Source organism: Capricornis sumatraensis, chromosome 1, assembly GCF_032405125.1.
Source record: "Capricornis sumatraensis isolate serow.1 chromosome 1, serow.2, whole genome shotgun sequence".
Lineage (NCBI taxonomy): Eukaryota > Metazoa > Chordata > Mammalia > Artiodactyla > Bovidae > Capricornis > Capricornis sumatraensis.
This window is the reverse complement of record NC_091069.1, coordinates 187,370,962-187,388,293: the sequence shown is the minus strand read 5'-3', so window position 1 is coordinate 187,388,293 and position 17,332 is coordinate 187,370,962. Positions and strand designations below refer to the sequence as shown.

General features: G+C 45.8%; 1 protein-coding gene across 3 annotated transcripts in view; it reads right to left on the bottom strand.

Annotated features, from left to right (window-relative positions):
• The window catches only part of DGKG (diacylglycerol kinase gamma), a 170,840-nt gene that overhangs the window by 27,586 nt on the left and 125,922 nt on the right, over positions 1-17,332 (bottom strand). For all 3 annotated transcript variants that reach the window (XM_068968791.1, XM_068968868.1, XM_068968942.1), the window contains one exon: positions 7,961-8,138. In XM_068968791.1, coding sequence (XP_068824892.1) covers positions 7,961-8,138 — 178 coding nt within the window. The remainder of the gene's footprint in view (positions 1-7,960; positions 8,139-17,332) is intronic.

Sequence of the window (17,332 nt, the reverse complement as noted above, 5' to 3'; positions counted from 1 at the left end):
GCCTATATTCTGACACTCTCAGGTGATGCCTTTGATGCTGGCTGTGGACCACATGAGGTCCCAGTGCAGGGCTGGGCAAACCACAGTTGGAGGGCCAGACCCAGCCCACTGCTTGTTTGTGTAAATAAAGTTGGACTGGAACCCAGCCACGCCCGTTCGCCTGCGTGTTGTCTATGACCACTTTCCTGCTAAGTGGTTGGAGGAAAGCAGTTGTACCTGAGATGGTATGGCCCACAAGACCTAACTATTTTAATAGTTACTATGTGGTCTTTTATAGGAGAAATTTGCAACCTCTGCTCTGGAGCACAGAAGGCAGGCCTGTGTGAACTAAAAGCCTGGCATTTCAGTCCGGGTTTGGTCAAGCCAGCCACTTCACCTTGCTGGTTCTCACTCTCCTTATCTAGAGGAAAGGACCTCTAAATTTCTAAAGAGACCTGTGATTCTGGGATTTCAATACTACATAGGAAACATTATAGCTTCTACGGGCATCTGAGAATCAGGTTGTATGGCTTTTATTTGGAAGCTGTGAAAACACACCTGGATAACCCGCAGAGTCCAGCAGACAGCCTTGACAGGAGCAGAGGGGCTGCGCAACATAGAGGTAGCTGAAAATACACAGGGGCTCAGAGAAAGGACCAGTAAGGATGGAAGGGGACCTCCTGGCCTCTTGTACAGGCTGACGCCAGCACACGGGCCCTGGAACACTGCTCACGAGCATCACACACACATGTTCCATCCCATCAAACACAGTTCCCTAGCTTACCACTCCAGATGCTCCTGGCCCTGGGAGCTCCTGGTCAACCAATGGTAATTAGCTCTTTCGAGGTCTCAGAGACCATGCCAGGCATAGGCAAGTAGAAGGAACTATGACATCTAGAACTGTGAGCTCACAGTTGGGTGGGAGAGACACCATCTGAGTTAATAATTACAGGACAGTTTCATGAGCAAACCACAGGGGAAATGCTTGACTCTGGGTCCCTACCTTGGGCAACAGGTGACGCTGTCAGCATGGCAGGGAACGTGGGGGTGGGTAGTGGGCTATAGGAGAGGAGGGAGGATGTGTAAAGAGGGCGAAGACAATGCCTTGGGCTTGGTTGATTCCAATGTGGGTGCCTGAAGGACTGAGTGACAAAGCTGATTTTCTGTGGGAAGCAGAGCAGGGTCACTCTGCAGGCCTGCCACTGTCACAAGGAATGACTAGTATGTTGCCATGGTTACTTCCCAGCACTGAGGGACATCCCAGTGCACATCTAAGTATCTCCAGGCTCTTAGGGGGTCACTCTCCTTGCTCTGTCTCAGCCCTGAGGTGAGACCTTGGCCAGAGAGACCTCTGCAAAATGCATGCTTTTTAGGAACATTTCTATTTTTCAACTTGAATGAGCATTAAGAAGCTGGTGATTACTCACTATGACTGTCTTTCTGGTCTCCACCAAATAGGAAAATTGGGAACCTACAGCCCTGGACAGCTCTTGAACCCAGCTGGCTACTCTCTGTTCTGGTGTCATACAAGCGAGGAAGGAGCCCCAAGAAGCAATGAACTCATGTGCTCGTGATTATCGTGTTGTCTCACTGAACTGTGGCTCTCCACCTGGGATGGTGGATCTATGATGTCTAGTTGGGGTCCCTTTCCCTTGTTTTGGGATTAAGGGTATGACCCCTACAACTAGTGAAGATCTATGCGGGCACTGCGTGGGCAGACTGAATGATCTGTGCCTGCATAGTGGTGTCAACTGAGTGTGAGGCGGTGGGTTTTCCTCTTCCCAGGCAAGGCCTGGGCATCTGGGCGGCATATTTGATGACTATATGCTTTTGCCAGGAGGCTGCTTCTGTAAGTGCCTGCTAGTTGGTTTGAGTACCAAGCTAGTGAGGCATATCTGTAGCCACACCCGGCTGGCCGACTGGCATACTGGGTAGCCATGACACTCCTTCTTAGTACTTATGACAGATTCTAATTATATACCTGTCAATGGGACTATTTAACTGAGGCCTGGCTCCCGCAATCCCTAATGGCTGCAGGCGTTAGGCCTGGTTTTGCTCATCACTGTGCCTGGCATTTGGTCGGTGCTTCGTATGTGTGTGTTGAATGAATGACAGGAAGCCTGTCCCCACTGCTGGGAAACTAACTCAAACTGTATATCCTACCAACGGTGTCTGTCTCCCTGTCTTTACAAGGAATTGAAAAAATTATTACCTAATGAGACTCCAGGCAGATTTATGCCCTCACTGCTTAGAAACTCGTCTAGGACACTCTGGTGGCAGTTCAAATGGGATTGACTAAGAAATCACTGAGGGGAAGGTGACCTTAATATTGAATAACCAGAGGGGCCAGCTGTGGTTGACATAGCCTCAAGGCTACTACTGGCTCCAGACTGAAGGCTGGACGGGGACAGATATAAAGCTCAGAGAAGAGTCTGAGAACATGTGTAGGAAGTCTCTGCATTCACATCCAGGGTGGTGCCAGACAGAAGCAGTGGCAGTTTCCAGGGCTTTACTCTCTAGCCTCTAGCCTGATAAGGACTGATGCAATCTTGTGCCGTGCATACCCTTGGTGCTTCAAGATTTGGCACGGTTCCCCTTACCTTGCTTCAGCAGACAGCTTGCTCAGGTGGAACCCCCACACTGGCAGCAACAGCCAAACACATTAGGCACAGTGCCAACAAGTAACCTTTGTTAGAGTTATGGGTTGCTCTAGACCAAATTTCTGAAGCAGAGATCAAGAGAGTGAAATTCTAAATTTGGTCATTTTCTTACATACTAAATACTTATCATTTAATTCTTCTGATCACTATTGATCAAGTGCTTACTATGTTCTAGGCATTCTGATAAGTATTCTAAGTGGATGATCTCATTTAACCCTCAAAACAAGGTGGCTATGCTGAGGGAGAGAGATTATAACAGGTTCCATTTTGCAAGGGTTGACATGGAGGCTTGGAGAGGTTCAATGACTCAACCAACGTCACATGGCTGGTGGTGGGGAGGCCTAGGTCTTTCAACTTCTAGTTAAATGGTTAGGCTCTTACTCTATACTGACTCTCAGCTATAAGTCCTCTAGGCTATGGGTCAGGAAGATCCCCTGGAGAAGGAAATGGCAACCCACTCCAGTATTGCCTGGAAAATCCCATGGACAGAGGAGCCTGGTGGGCTACAGACCATGGGGTCGCAAAGAGTCGGATACGACTGAGTGACTTCACTTTCACTTTTTCAGGCATATCTTACCAACTGAGTTTCTAATGGTTTCATAAAATGAAATTCTCAGTTTCACAAATACTTGCATTAAACAGTTTATAAGACAATTTTTCTCTAACATTTTTCACGGAGGGTCTGTTCCTGTCCAGCTCCAGAATCTACTGCCCACTGTGCTCACAGACCAAAGGCAAGATTCCTTTCTCTCTCTCTACCTCCTTCTGACAAGCATTTCTATAGAAATGGGCCAGGTAGAATGTTAGTCTTTGAAGGGGACACAAAGGTGAAGAATACATGCTCCCTATTTTCCAGGTGCTGGCAAGAGAAAGATACGATAAGGATACACATGCCTACGAGAAAAGGCCACCTATAACCAGTGTGCTGTCAAGACAAAAGGCAAAATTAAGTGCTCTAGGAACTCAGAGGCCAGATTCACTTCCAGGGGTGCCACTATAGGCTCCAGGAAGCAGATGGCCCTTGCGGTAGGTCTTGCAGGAGGAGCAGAATTTCAACCAAGTGTTTGTTTGGATTGGATCATAAATACTTCCTGTTTCCTGAGTGTCTCTGGCTTGTGCAGTGCACATAGTAGGTTCTCAAATAAATGTTCTAGGTGGACACTAACCACTTGGGGCCAGGCTAGGAATCATGAACTTGGTTCTGCTGCAACCACTGGACATAAATTGTGTAAGTCCTGCCACTTCTCTGAGCCTCTGTTTTTCCCAACTATGAAATAGTGACATGGTGGGGAGTGGGTATACCCTTACTCATGGGTTTCTGGTTAGGACTAGATTAAGTCAATATATGCAAAACTAACTACAAAATACTATCTGTCACTATTCTTATTGGTATTACAAAAACTAAAAAGGATGAATGCTGTGGACTGCTCAATTATCCAACAACTTTTTTTTTTCTTTTGACTAACTCTATTGGGTCAGGCACTGGGGATACAAAAATGAAAATCATCTAGCCTCCGTCCTTGAAAGGTCTAGAAAAGAGGCAGTAGGTACAATTGATGGTATGAGTTTAATGTGCTAGGGCAAAGGGGCAGCTGGAGTTTGGCAGGATCTCTACTGTTTCTTAGTGACAGTATGGGTAGGTGGCAAGGCTAGAGATAACTTCAAAATCAGAAATTTGGCTGTTAGTACCAATTTAAAACAGAAAGATGAGGAGAAAATTTTCTTACAGCTTGAGGTTATACTATGTTCCAGGTACTCTGACATCCATCAGGATAACAAACTAGATGTTATTACGCCAATTTTACAGATAAGGAAGCTGAGACTCAGAAAGGTTGGGTGACTTTCCAAGGTTTATAAGATTATAAAGTATAAAGCCTAAATTTAAACCCAGGTCATTCAACTTCAAGCTTGGTGCTTTTCCCAGGACCACTTCTTGCTTTCTAATCAGCCAACGGTTGTATAGAACTCATTCCATGCTAATCTTTTTTTTAAATTAAAAACATTTTTTGGGGGGCTACACTGCATGGCATGTGTGATCTTAGTTCCCCAACCAGGGATCAAACCTGAAACCCCCGCACTGGAAACACAGAATCTTAACCACTGGACCACCAGGGACATCCCCATGTTAATCCTGATTGATCTTTTTTGGATTGCTTTTCCTAGAAGAAAGACTGACCCATGATGAGATTTGACAGTAACCTTTTCTGTTGTCATTTCCTTTAACATTTCCTATGATACACCCCTTTCCTCCCACTAATTTCTCCTGTCTCCTCCCTGACTAAAATTGCCAAAGAGTAACAAATCCCAGCAAATGATGAATGGTGCAGAGAGAGAGATCCCTACCTTCTCAGCCACTGGCCTGTAAGGTGCGAGACAAAACACACTGGAAAAAGAAACCTGGCATATAATTCCATTCAAGGAATCCATTGGACCAAAACCTGGCCATGCCATAATTCTGCAGCTCTGTAAGGAACCTGTGTGCTACGGGAACCCATACAACTGTCAGATTTGCCTGTGTTACAGATAATGAAAACTGAAACCCAAGAAGGTGAGTGAACCTGCCCAGCGTCACACACTAGCGAGAGGCAGAGACTGCACAGGAACCCAGAATTCTCGACACCAGGCCAGTGCTTTTCCACTAAAATGGGTCACCTCCTTAGCTTTTCCTCAGTAACATCTCATCTTTTTTAAAAAAATTTATTTATTTTAATTGGAGGTTAATTACTTTACAATATTGTATTGGTTTTGCCATATATCAACATGAATTCGCCTTAAAGGAGATTATGGCCTTTTAAGAGAGCTCACTGTTGGTTGATTCTCTGCAAAGCTAAGAAGCCAAGGCTCCCTCTTCAGCCTCTGCTCTGATCAGCTCATGTCCTCATCTAAAGAACAGGAAGTAGCTTCATTTTTAGCTCTGAAAGCATATTCTTGGGGTGAGAAAGGGGGATTTGAGGAAGAGAGTTCCTGTACATGATGGTCATGAGCGATCAGCAGATATTATTCTTGCTTGAAGAAGGGGAAGATAAATGGTAAGACATGTAAGGAACTGACAGTTGTCCTTGAGTTCTAACCAGAACACATCCTCAGCAAGGGTGTCCCCAAGTCTCTGCCTGATATGGGTGGTGGGATCCTGCCCTGATTCTGTTCTGCTGAGATGACAGAGTCGGGGCTGGGATGAAAGCTCCAGGGTGGGAAAGTTTGCAGGAACTTTCTAAAACCTCCAATGCTTCCCCCACCCTCTGCTAGTACCCACAACTTCCCCTGCCAAGGGAGGAAGGAGGAACACATTACTCAGTTTAATAATTTATACAAATTGAAAAGTTTACTGTGTGAAGCAAAAGGGACTTAAGAGGGCAGCAGAGAAAAAAAAAAATTCCCCAGTTCTCTCTAAAAAAGGACAGGTGTGACGGTGACGCCTCTTGATGACCTTGGAATATGACAATCTGATTGTCTAACAGGTAGGTCTGAAATAAGCCAGTAACCACTTTCTTGGATGGTCAGCCAAGTTTTGTTTCCTTCTACTGGTGGGATCGCATCCAGTCTTAGGACTAACAGCCTCAGACATCAAAGAACCCACACTCCGGTTCCTGGACACTTGTCTGTGTCAGTGTTTCTCAAACCTGGCAGCCCATCAGATCGTCTGGGGAGGTCCAGAGTCCCAGGAACCAACCCAGAGATTGATTAGGGAGATCTGGGCTGGGGCCCAGGACTTCATTTGCTATAGACAGGTGTGGTTTAGAAACCAATGGTCAATCCCATCCATTCAGTTATCAAAACTTCTACATCAGATGTGGGGTTTATAGCAAAGAAACCCGAGGTGCCAAGAAGTAGGTGAATGCCAGCACTTGGATCTGAATCCATTCTCCTGCCTCCTCACTGGGGGATCTTCGCCACAGCCCTCCTCACATACGGCTTCTCCCCCAGCCCCTGGTCACCAAGTCCACTGGGGATCCCTGGGGGGTGAGTGAGGCCTGTTTGTCCAATCCACAGAGGAGTCAGAGATGCCAGGAACTTTGAGTCCCATTCGGTGCATTGGTGGAAATGGCTGGTAAGGCGTAGGGCTGAAAGTAATTTTAAGGGCATTCTCAGAGACCTATGTTCTGTATCCTGGTGGGTAGGATGGCCTACCTGATGGCCTCTAAGGCACACTACCAAGTTGTTCCAGGCAGAAAGAAGAGTCGGCTCATGGAGGCGGCCTGCCATGTTAGAGGTGCCAGGGCGGCAGAGGCAGAGGGAGCTGAGGGGGAGTAAAAGAAGACATCTGGACCTAATGAGAGGCCAGACCATTTAGGGTCCTCGAGGCCACGTGAAGACCTTTAGATTGTGATCTTAGCCACTGCAGAATTTAGAGAAGAGTGGCACCGTCAGACATATTTGCCCATGGGCATTCTGATGAGGTGGTGAGAGCAGACTGTAGAGGGTGGGGGTACAAGCAGGGAATTCAGCTGGGAGGATGTGCAGGAATCCAGGGGACAGAGGATGGTGGCTCAGACCAAGGTGGTAGGAACGCAGTGGTGAGAAGTGGGTGAATCTTAGATGTTTTTAAAAAGTAGAGCTAACAGATTTTCTGATGGGTTGGATATGAAATGTGAGATAAAAGGGAATCAAGGATGCTGCCAAGTGTTTTGGCTTAAGCAATGGGCAGGTTGGAGTTATCGTCAACTGAGATGGAGAAGGCTGTGGGTGGAGAAGGTTTGAGGGAGGGACGCTGGAGTTCAGTTTTGGACTTGCTGAATCACTCGCCCTCACGTGGTACTTAAATAAAGTCTCACTACTCAATGAGGTCATCAAGGGAGTGAGAGCAGACAGGGAGGAGAGGGTTGAGGGCCCTGCCTAGGGACCCTCCAGCATCAAGAGGTTAGAAAGAAGATGAGGAATCAGCAAAAGAGACTAACGAGAAGTAACCAGTGGGAAGAAGGGAAATCAGGAAGGTGTGGAGTCCTGGAAGGAGTGATCAGTTAGGGTCAAATGCTGCTGACAGATGAAGCAGGATCAAGGCTGAGAATTGACTGCTGGATTTAGTTACTAAAGGACTGGTAATCCTGACACAAGTAGCATTTGACTCCTAACCTCATGGAGTTTCAAGGTTTGATTACTGACTGCCATTTAGGGATCGATCCCTTACTCTACATTTTCTCTTCTCAATTAGGTTATAAATGATGACGCATCAGGGATGAGTCAGTGTATCGCTGGGTTCTTGTAAAGCTGCAGAACCTTCTAAAGCCTGCTGTAGACCCGAATACGGTTTGCTCACAGACCCACCTGAATATGGCTCCCACTGGGGCACTGACCCAGCACGATTTTTCTCATGCCTGGCTTACCTTGGACACAGAATTTCAGTTCCTTGGGGTCAGTGACAACCTTCCTGCTTTCCCGGATCACAGCCCGGTTCTTCTTGGTTTCTCCCCAGAGATTGGTGCCACCATACATGCTGGGAATGTTGAGAATAGCAATGCCTTCGAGGAAGATGCTGCTCAGGTCCACCCCAACCCCGTCACACTGGGGGACAGAGAAAAAAAGGTCATCTGTTAATGTCCTCATTGTATCCCAACTCAAGGTGCGGTGAGTGTGGTGGGGGCTCTCATCAAGAATGTGACAGACCCTTAGCCACCAGCCAGCCTCTGTCAGAAGCTGAATCTTGGCTAAAGTTGCTCAGGCCTAATGCCTTATCCACTGCAGTGAGATGAGGGAGGTGATTTCTTGTCAGCTCTGAGGGTACAGTACAAAGCTTCAGGAACCATCTAGCAGGGGTCCCCAACCTCTGGGATCTAATGCTTAATGATCTGAGATGGAGCTGAAGTAATAATAACAGAAATAAAGTACCCAATGAATGTAATGTGCTTGAATCATCCTGAAGCCACTTCTTCCTCTGTGGAAAAACTGTCTTCCACAAAACCGGTCCTTGGTGCCAAAAATGTTGGGGACCACTGATGTATAGATTTAGAAGGGCTGGTTCAGAAGACAACTGCAAACTGAGCTCCAGTCTAACTTCATTATCATCAATCCTGTCTCTCCTGCACCACTGTGAAGATATGGTGGGACATGGAGTCCAGATTCGAACAAATGACAGGAGAGTGTCATCTTACCCCTTCTTATTTAATCCCTCTTGTGACAAGTATAAGACTTTAAGATCTGGCCGGCTTTCAGACTTTTTCTGTCTCCTGTATCTCTATCCTAAGTGCAGTTTTGGCATATGTGCTTGCTGATGTAGCAGAGTTTCTTTTATCCAGTCTCCACCACCCACATCCCGCCAGGTACAAAAGGCCAGAAGGCTTGACTCTCTCTGTCTCAGGTATCTAATAGAAGTCAGCCTACCTTGGCATAATGCTCACCAACACAGCAAGAAATATATTAGTTCTGATCCTTGTTCTTCAGAACTGGAGGTAGTTTACTTCATTTACAGAAGAGAACACTACCCAGAGAGGTAAGCTAAGTTGTCCAAGATTGCACAGTTGATAAATAACAGAGCAGGGATTCAAAGTTGGGGAAGTGGACCACAAAGCCCTCTTTATCTTGCTTATTATGAGGTAGGAAAAAAATTAGAAGCATGCAACAAAAATCTCTCTTTGAGGTTACCTACAAATCCAAACTTATAGAGATTTCTCAAAAGAGGAAGAATACAAAGGTAAGGCTTGTTGCCATTCATCCGGGCATCCTGATTTCTTTGCAGCTCCTAATTTATGGTATCTTATCATCCCCATGACTTGTTTCCCCAGCTACAAAATGGAATAGAGTAGGCTTCTCTTGTGACCAGGAATTCCTTTCTTTATTAGGAAATTCTGATTATTTGACAGGTCTTTTAATGTTGACCTGCTCCTTCTGTTCCTTCCTGCTTCCACCCATTGGTCCTTTTCTCCCTTCTGAAGTCAGAATGAGGCTCCTTCCTCCTCCATGGGAGCGCCCACCAGGTACATGATGATATGTACACTTCATCACCATGTATATGTACTAAAACGTTGCCATTGACCAGTAAGCTTTTATACACATCTCCGTTATTGCCTTCATAATAGGTATGATAATAATCTTATAAATTAGTTAATAATCTTACCAATTAGTTACTCTATAATAATCTTATAGATTAGTTACTTATTATAAATCTTATTATAGATTTATAATAATCTTATAAATTAGTTACTAAGATTACCCTCATTTTACATTTGGGGAAACTTGCCCAAGTCGCACAACTTATAAACAGAAGTTTGTGGATTGACGGCAGGTCGTGGAGCCTCAGTCTTAGCCTCTCCTCTCTCTCTCTCCTCTCTCTCACACCACCATCTAGTTGTGCCTCCTCTGGGTGAGTGCTCTCAGCCCTCTGGCCCCTCCTGTGGACTTGACCTGATCTACACACACTATGGTTTGTTACTCTCCTACTCTATGAGGTCCTGGCACTAAAAACACCACCTGTGGCAGGGGCTGCTGGCACAAGTGGCAAAGGCATCAGCCCTTCCTGGGGCTGGAACCCCCCAGTACTATCATGGCCCAGAAATGAGAATATGGGGAGCCCATGTATGGGCTCAATATGTCCGCCATGATCAATATCCTTACTGTCATGTATGATCAAAGTTGCATTAGCTCTTTTGTGAGCAGCTACATGATGGCTGAATCACTTCACCTTGAATGGGAGGTCATCTCAGGCACTCAGATCCTGATTCCATCATCTACTTCTCGGCCTGCTTGTCTTCATCCTGAACTCGTGTACGTATTTTTAAATAACTTAGACATAGGGTTTTACACTTATTTCATCTGGCGTTCAGCCCAAGCTTCCTCCAGTCCATCTAGTTTATATTAAATCTGCATTCTATGACCGTATGCCATGGCTCTCTTCTCATTTGGAGACTGTCTTTAATACATGTATATAATGGGCAAAACAGGGAACAAGCCCTTTCCTTGGTCAGTTTAACACACCAGATATTGTACATTAAATGGTCCTTGGGGTATGGTTGCCTTATTAGGGATGCATTCTCTGTGTACGACTGTCACCTAGCCCACTTTTCATTACAGTGGGGAATCATGGAACTTAGAGATGACAGGGACCTAAGAGAACACGTCCTATCTTTCATCAATGAGGCTAGAGAGGTTAAGGTCACCCAACTCATAATTGTGGAGCTGGGCTAGTATCCCAGTCTGCAGACCTCAAATTTGTGCTCTTTCCACTGAAACATAAGACATTGTGCTGAGATCAAATAATATTTCCTAAATGACCACCTTATGACCTCTATCAGAAAAGGAATAAGAGAACTCATATAAAGCCAAAAATGTCTGTAAAGGGCGAATACTTAGTTAATACTTGATTCCAGAATTTTCCCAGGGATTGGGATAAAGTTTGTCAGTCTGTGCCTTCCAGAATGTATCCCTAATTTTTAAAAAACTGGGACATTTGTCTGTTTGCCTCTCATTGGCTGGAACCTACTCTGCTTTGTAGATTTGTCGAAGTGGTCACCAAACGACATCTATATAGGTTTGTCCAGCAACTTCGATTTAAATGCGTATGCTTTCCAAGGTCAATTAGTTCTCTATTGATCAATCTTGGGTTCTGATACCCACCTTTATCATCTATTCTTCTATTTTTTTGTTAAAGCTACTCTCTCTCCCTCTGGAAAAGATAAAAAAGCTCTCTTGGAAAGGCAAAATCCTAATGAGGTATGCTTTCCATGTTCTTTTTTGCTTCAAACACTGTCTAAGATTCTGCTTGGCCTTCAGCTTGTCCAAAGCCAGGATCCCAGGTCTGAGTTGCCTTTGTATATTCACACTTGGGTGCATACTCACACCTTATCTGCGAGTATGTCTGATGGTGGTGCTTTAGTCACTAAGTCATGTCCTACTTTTGTGATCCCATGGACTGTAGCCTGGCAGGCTCCTCTGTCCATGGGATTTCCCAGGCAAGAATACTGGAATGGACTGCCATTCCCTTCTCCAGGGGATCTTCTCCACCCAGAGATGAAACTCTCGTCTCCTGCATAGCAGGCAGATTCTTTACTGCTGAGCCACCAGGGAAGCCCCTATGAGTATGTGTACAACCCTCCAAAAGCATGGACTCAACCCAGACCTCCTTGTTGCTGTCATGGTGATTATTATTGTTTTTTTAATTAAAAACTTTTTGATGTTTTCTTCCTGAAAGAATTAATGAACTGTTAAGAAATTTACTTTGGGATGTTTTTCATCTTTTTGTCCTTTAAACACATATTCTTATTTAGGGACTTGGGCTAGAGTCCCACTGGATCAGACTTTTCACCAAACTCTCTGAAATTATCTTTGTTCAACCCAGTGCCCAGCACTGAATTCTTGCACCCTTATTTCCTCCTAGACCACTCAGACACTCTTTCTTTTGGTTGTAGTTACTTCTGCATGAGCTCAATTTAATCAATGTTGGCCAAAATCCCTCCTCCCTTCTAGAGGTAATAATAATAATATTAGCAGTTATCTGATGAGAGCTTCCTTGTGCACTGTCCTGGTCCTGCCCTTACACTCTCTTGGGATGCGTGCATGAACACCATGAGGGAGGAACGATTGGTACCTCCAAGTGACAGTCTCAGAGAGGTTAGGGTGCTGGTGTAAGGCTACACAAACTTCCACTCTACAGGCTGGCAGAGCTCAGTTGCAAACCTAGGCAAGTCAGATGCCAGATTCTACTTTGGAGATGAAAGTCAGTGCAGCAACGTGGGACTTTTGCTGATGCTAGACTTTTCACAAAATTAAACTTCCAGCTGTTTGAATAACTGAAATCTCTCACCACTGCTCTGTCTTATAGATACTAAGAGGAGTGCCCAGCACGCCAGTGTTGGTATCAGTATTATACTTGCCTCTGTGCCAGCTTGGTGTTTTTTTTTTTTTTAAGTAAACTAGTTGCACAGCTCAGTCCTTGGTACCTAGTATTCCACAATGTCCACTTTCTTCCAACTGCCATTTTAAGTGTGCTCTATCCCCTCCACCTCTGGTCATAACAAGCTCAGAGTGTTAGTTATTAACTTGGTAAGCTATTAACCTCTCTGGAAGAGCAAACAGTCCTCACTTTGCTTTATGATAGGATGTCCCCTCCCCCACCATCTCACTGAGTCATAGGTGGACTGGGGAGAGTGGAGGAGGTGGGGGGAGCTCCGGGACTGCTGGCTATAGATGCCCCCACCTTCGGAATGCACCTATTTGAAAACTGAGAGGCAGTGCCTTGTCTTGGAAGGAGCATGCCTGAGCTTGGAGACAGAGATATGGGTTTAAATCTTGGCTCTGTCACTTGCCAGCTGTATGATCCTGGATCCTCCTTGGTTCCTTAACTCTTCCAGCTTTAATCTGTCATCTGTAAAATGGGGTGGGGGTAGGGAAATTGCATCTACTTAAAGAGTTTGATTGGTCTCTGGAAGGCAATAGCATTCCATAACTGTCTGCACTGTTATTACTGTTAATAATAATAATAATACCTGTGCTATGAGGCATTTTTCAGCCTGAAATCATTCTCCCACTGTCTGAGGCCTTGCTAGAAGCATTTTAATGGCCTTTTGGCCCAACTCATGCTAGTGGGAGCCTTGCCAGACCATACCTGCATGCCCATTCTCCACGCTTCTTGGCCTAGACACCACGCACTGATTTCTTTCAGAACCCCAGGGCTGCTTAGGGCTCGGGAAAGGTGGAAAGCTGCTGTGCTGGATTTGGAAACGTGGAGCCGTGGAGAGAAGTACACTGGAGGCTTAAATGGTACATAGTCCCCGGCGGGTTCCTGAGCTAAATCCTCCAGCAGTTCCATGACGTCATGGGGCCCCTCCCCCTGCTCCCACGGGGGAGGGGAGAGGGGGGCTCCTGGGGAGAGTGCAGGGAGGGCGGCAGTCCCTGCGCGCACCGTTGGCCATCCCTAACCTAGCTCTGGGCCGGCAGTCTCGCCTCCGAGTCGAGGCTGCGTGCAGTGAAACCCAGGTAGTTATAGCCGGGTATGGGTTGAAACAGAGACAGTTCTTGTCCCCAGCCCCCCGGCAGCATGCACGCACACGCCCCGAGCCGTACTCCCAGCCGGCGAGGGCGGTGAGGTGCCGGACACGGGTCTGAGGCAGCGGCGCTGCTGGCGCATGGGGTGGGTGGGTGCAGCCCGGCCCAGCCCGCCTCAGCCCGGCTCCTGGCCGCCTGGAAGCCGTTCAGGAATCTGCCGGAGCGCGGGCCCGGAGCTGCCCGCACCCGCCTGCTCCAGGCCCCACTGTGCCGGCCCGCAGCTGTCGGCGAGTTCAAACTTCGTGACCCCTGGCGAAGACAATCTCAAGTTCTAGTTTCTGAGCCGAGGGACGGTGGAGAGTCAGTGGGTAGTCCTATTCATTCCCATCCTCCCATCCCCTTCCACCCATCTCATAATTATGGGCAGAGCTAGGACCTGCCAAGTTCACCGTGCTGCCTGAGAGGGACAGAGCCGAGGACGTGAGAGGGCACTGGTGCTTCCCTGTCCGGGCTCTGGGCTTTTCCGCGCCCCGGGTGCCTGGCGGCCTCGGTGACCTGAAAAAGGCGGCGGATGGGGAATGAGGCCGCCTCCATTTTAGCCTTGTGGATCCTATTTTTGAAGGTCCTTAGAGAAGGAGATCCCATAATTTATTTGATGACCTGTTTCAGTTTTTAGCAACTAGGAAATTCTCTCGTCTTCTAACCTCGATTCAAGGTGCCACCGATTGCACTGATTTTCTCCAGTTCAGAACTCAAGTGTTTGGTTTCATCCTCCCTGCCATCTGGCAGTGTTTGCTGTCTGGAATGACCTCTTCCAGGTGGATTATAAGGTGGAACAACCCTCACCCCCTATGGCTCTGGGGGCATTTGTCCCCTTTCTGCTTGACATTTTCTATCTTGGGTTCCCCGTCACTGCCTTCTCTTGATGGACTCTCTCATCTTTGATAACTCCTTCTTGGACTTAAAACAAGCAAATTTTTATTAGGGATATTTTCAAATATACAGGACAATAAAATAATAAATCCCATGAATCCCAAATCTAAGCTTCAGCAGTTAGCAACTCATGGCTAATCTTGTTTGAACTCTAACTCAGTTCATTTTCCCCACCACCATGTTGAACTATTATTTTATAGCAAATCTCAGATATTCTATCATGTCATCTACAAATACTTCTAAAAGTAAACTGCTCAGTCATGTCCAGCTCTCTGAGACCCCCATGGGCTGTGGCCTGTCAGGCTTCTCTGGCCATGGAATTCTCTAGGCAAGAATACTAGAGTGGATTGCTATTCCTTTCTCCAAGGGATCTTCCTGACTCAAGGATTGAACCTGGGTCTCCTGTATTGCAGGCAGATTCTTTACATACCTTTAAATGATAAGATTCTTAAAAAGGGATTACCCCAATTCTCTGAACACTTTTTTAAATGTAACAATAATTTTTTAATATTGATAAATATCCAGTAGTTGTTCAAATTTCCTCAAGAGTCTCATTTAAAAAAATAACTGGTTTGTCTGAAAGGTCTACAGGTTGAACTTGGCTGATATGTCTTTTAGGTTTCTTCTGATCTATAAACTCCTTGTTCTTTTTTTTTTTCCTTGCCTTGTAATATTTACTGGGGGAAATGGGTCTTTTGTCCCATACAGCAGTGCTTCTCAAACTTTAATGTGCATACAAATCACTTCAGGATGATTTAAATGCAGATTTTGATTCAGGACATCTGAGGTGGCCTGAGACTGCATTTCTGCATCATTATCTGGTGATAATGATGCTGGGTGTGGTGGACCACACTTTGAGACAGAAGGTTGTGTAGCGTTTCCAGATTTTGGATTTTGCCTATTGCACCTTTGAGGTATCTTTTAAACATATTCCAGCCTATCTGCAGGGCTGATCAAATTCAGGATGGACGTTTTAGCAAGATTACTCTATCAATGTAGTTTCTATTGCATCTCATCAACAGGCACATAATTTGCTTGTCTCACTTTTTGGTGATGTTCGTGTTAGTTAGTGGGTTCAGGTGTTGTCAGCTTGAATCTTTCGTTCTAGAGTTCTTGATCAGTGGGTAGAGGAGGGCACGACAACCCACTCCAGTATTCTTGCTTGGAGAATCCCATGGACAGAGGAGCCTGGCAGGCTATATAGTCCATAGGGTGGCAGAGTTGGACATGACTGAAGCGACTTAGCAGAGCACAGTCAGTGGATGACGATCCTTGTCTGGACCCATATCACGGTCCCTCAGTGGTAGGATATCCTTGTGGACACCCTAGCACCCTTTCTACACTCTTCGTCTAAGTCTACAAATGCCATAAAAGGATCTCTCTCTCTCTCGTCTCTGCATCTGTGTTCTCACGGAATCAAAGATCTAAAGTGTTTTGGGAGATCATTCAGTCTAATTACCTCATTTTATAGATGAGAAAAATGGAGGTTAAGGAGGTAAAAGGAATGGTCCAACGTCACATAGCTAATCAGGAGTGAGCAGATCTGGAATTAGACCTCTGGTCATGTAGTCTGGCAACTAAGGGGTCAGGAGTGACTTTGTAAAGAGGAATTTTAGCAGCTGAAGGAGGGCCAACGCACAGAATCTTAGAATGGTAAAGCCAGATGGAACATTTGGTTTGTTAATATCTTATCACCAGGATGAGAACAATTAGCCCTAGAGTTGGTAAGTAACTTTCCTAGATCACACAGCTGTCTCTTGCAAGAGCTAGGGCTTAACTAGGGCCATATATGTGGGTCACAGAGTTGGGCCTACTTGCTTTTTCTGTTGTACTCACTGTCTGAACTGCCATGCAGCTCTTTTATGCCTGTGAAAATCCTACCCTTTCAAAAACTAAACTCCTCCTATGAGGCCTTTCCTATAAAGGCAGCTGCTCTAGATAGAAGTTGATCTTCCCCTCCTCTGAATTTTCCTTGCTTTTTCTGTTGTATATTGAATATGTATTCTGCCATGCATCAGGCATATATACCTGTCCCCAGGAGATGTTAAGCTCCCAGAGGGGAGGGGCCACATGCTACCTGGCTCTGTGTTCTCCATAGTTCTGGCATGTATTACCCATTTCCGAAGTCCAATATAACTTTTTTAAACTGGAAGAATTCATTTGTGGAGAGATCCCCAAATGAAAACCAAGGTGTTAAAGAAACCTGGCAAAGGGTCTTTCCTTCCAGATGAGTTTCTACAACTTCCCAGGATGAACATATGGACCAGTGAAAGTGGATTGAGTATCCATATTAGGGAGAAATCTGGAAGCTTAATCCAAGACTTCAAGAAGTGGTCCTCTGATCACAGCTAAGAGAAACCTATATCTAACTGCTAGTAGTAAGCATAGGACACATGGGGCACGATGTATGTGAGAGTAATGTTAAGAGACAGAAGACAAGAATGATGGGGCCCTACTTACTCAGTGCTAGACCCTGGGGAAGGAGTGGAAATGGGTCCTCAAGGGATCTCTCCAGTCATTGCTAGAGGCAGTGGTATGCTGCTTAATGTTTAACAGGATCTCCAGGATAAAAAAAAGCTGTGATTGTGGTGTTTCATGGTGTAAATTCTCCCACAATGGCCAATTTGAAGCTACCAACATGACATCCCTAAAGGCAGAGCTAAGGAGAGATGTGCCAGCAGGCAAGCTGGCCTCAGCACACCACTGAGAAGGCAGTAGACATCTGCATATCTGTAGGGCCTACGGCCAGAACAGAGAAATTTATTGAGAGTGAAAGAAGAGCAGTCAGGGCAACCATGCTGTCTTTTTCCCCTAGAGAAGAACTAGAGAGAATGTTTTTAGTGTCCATA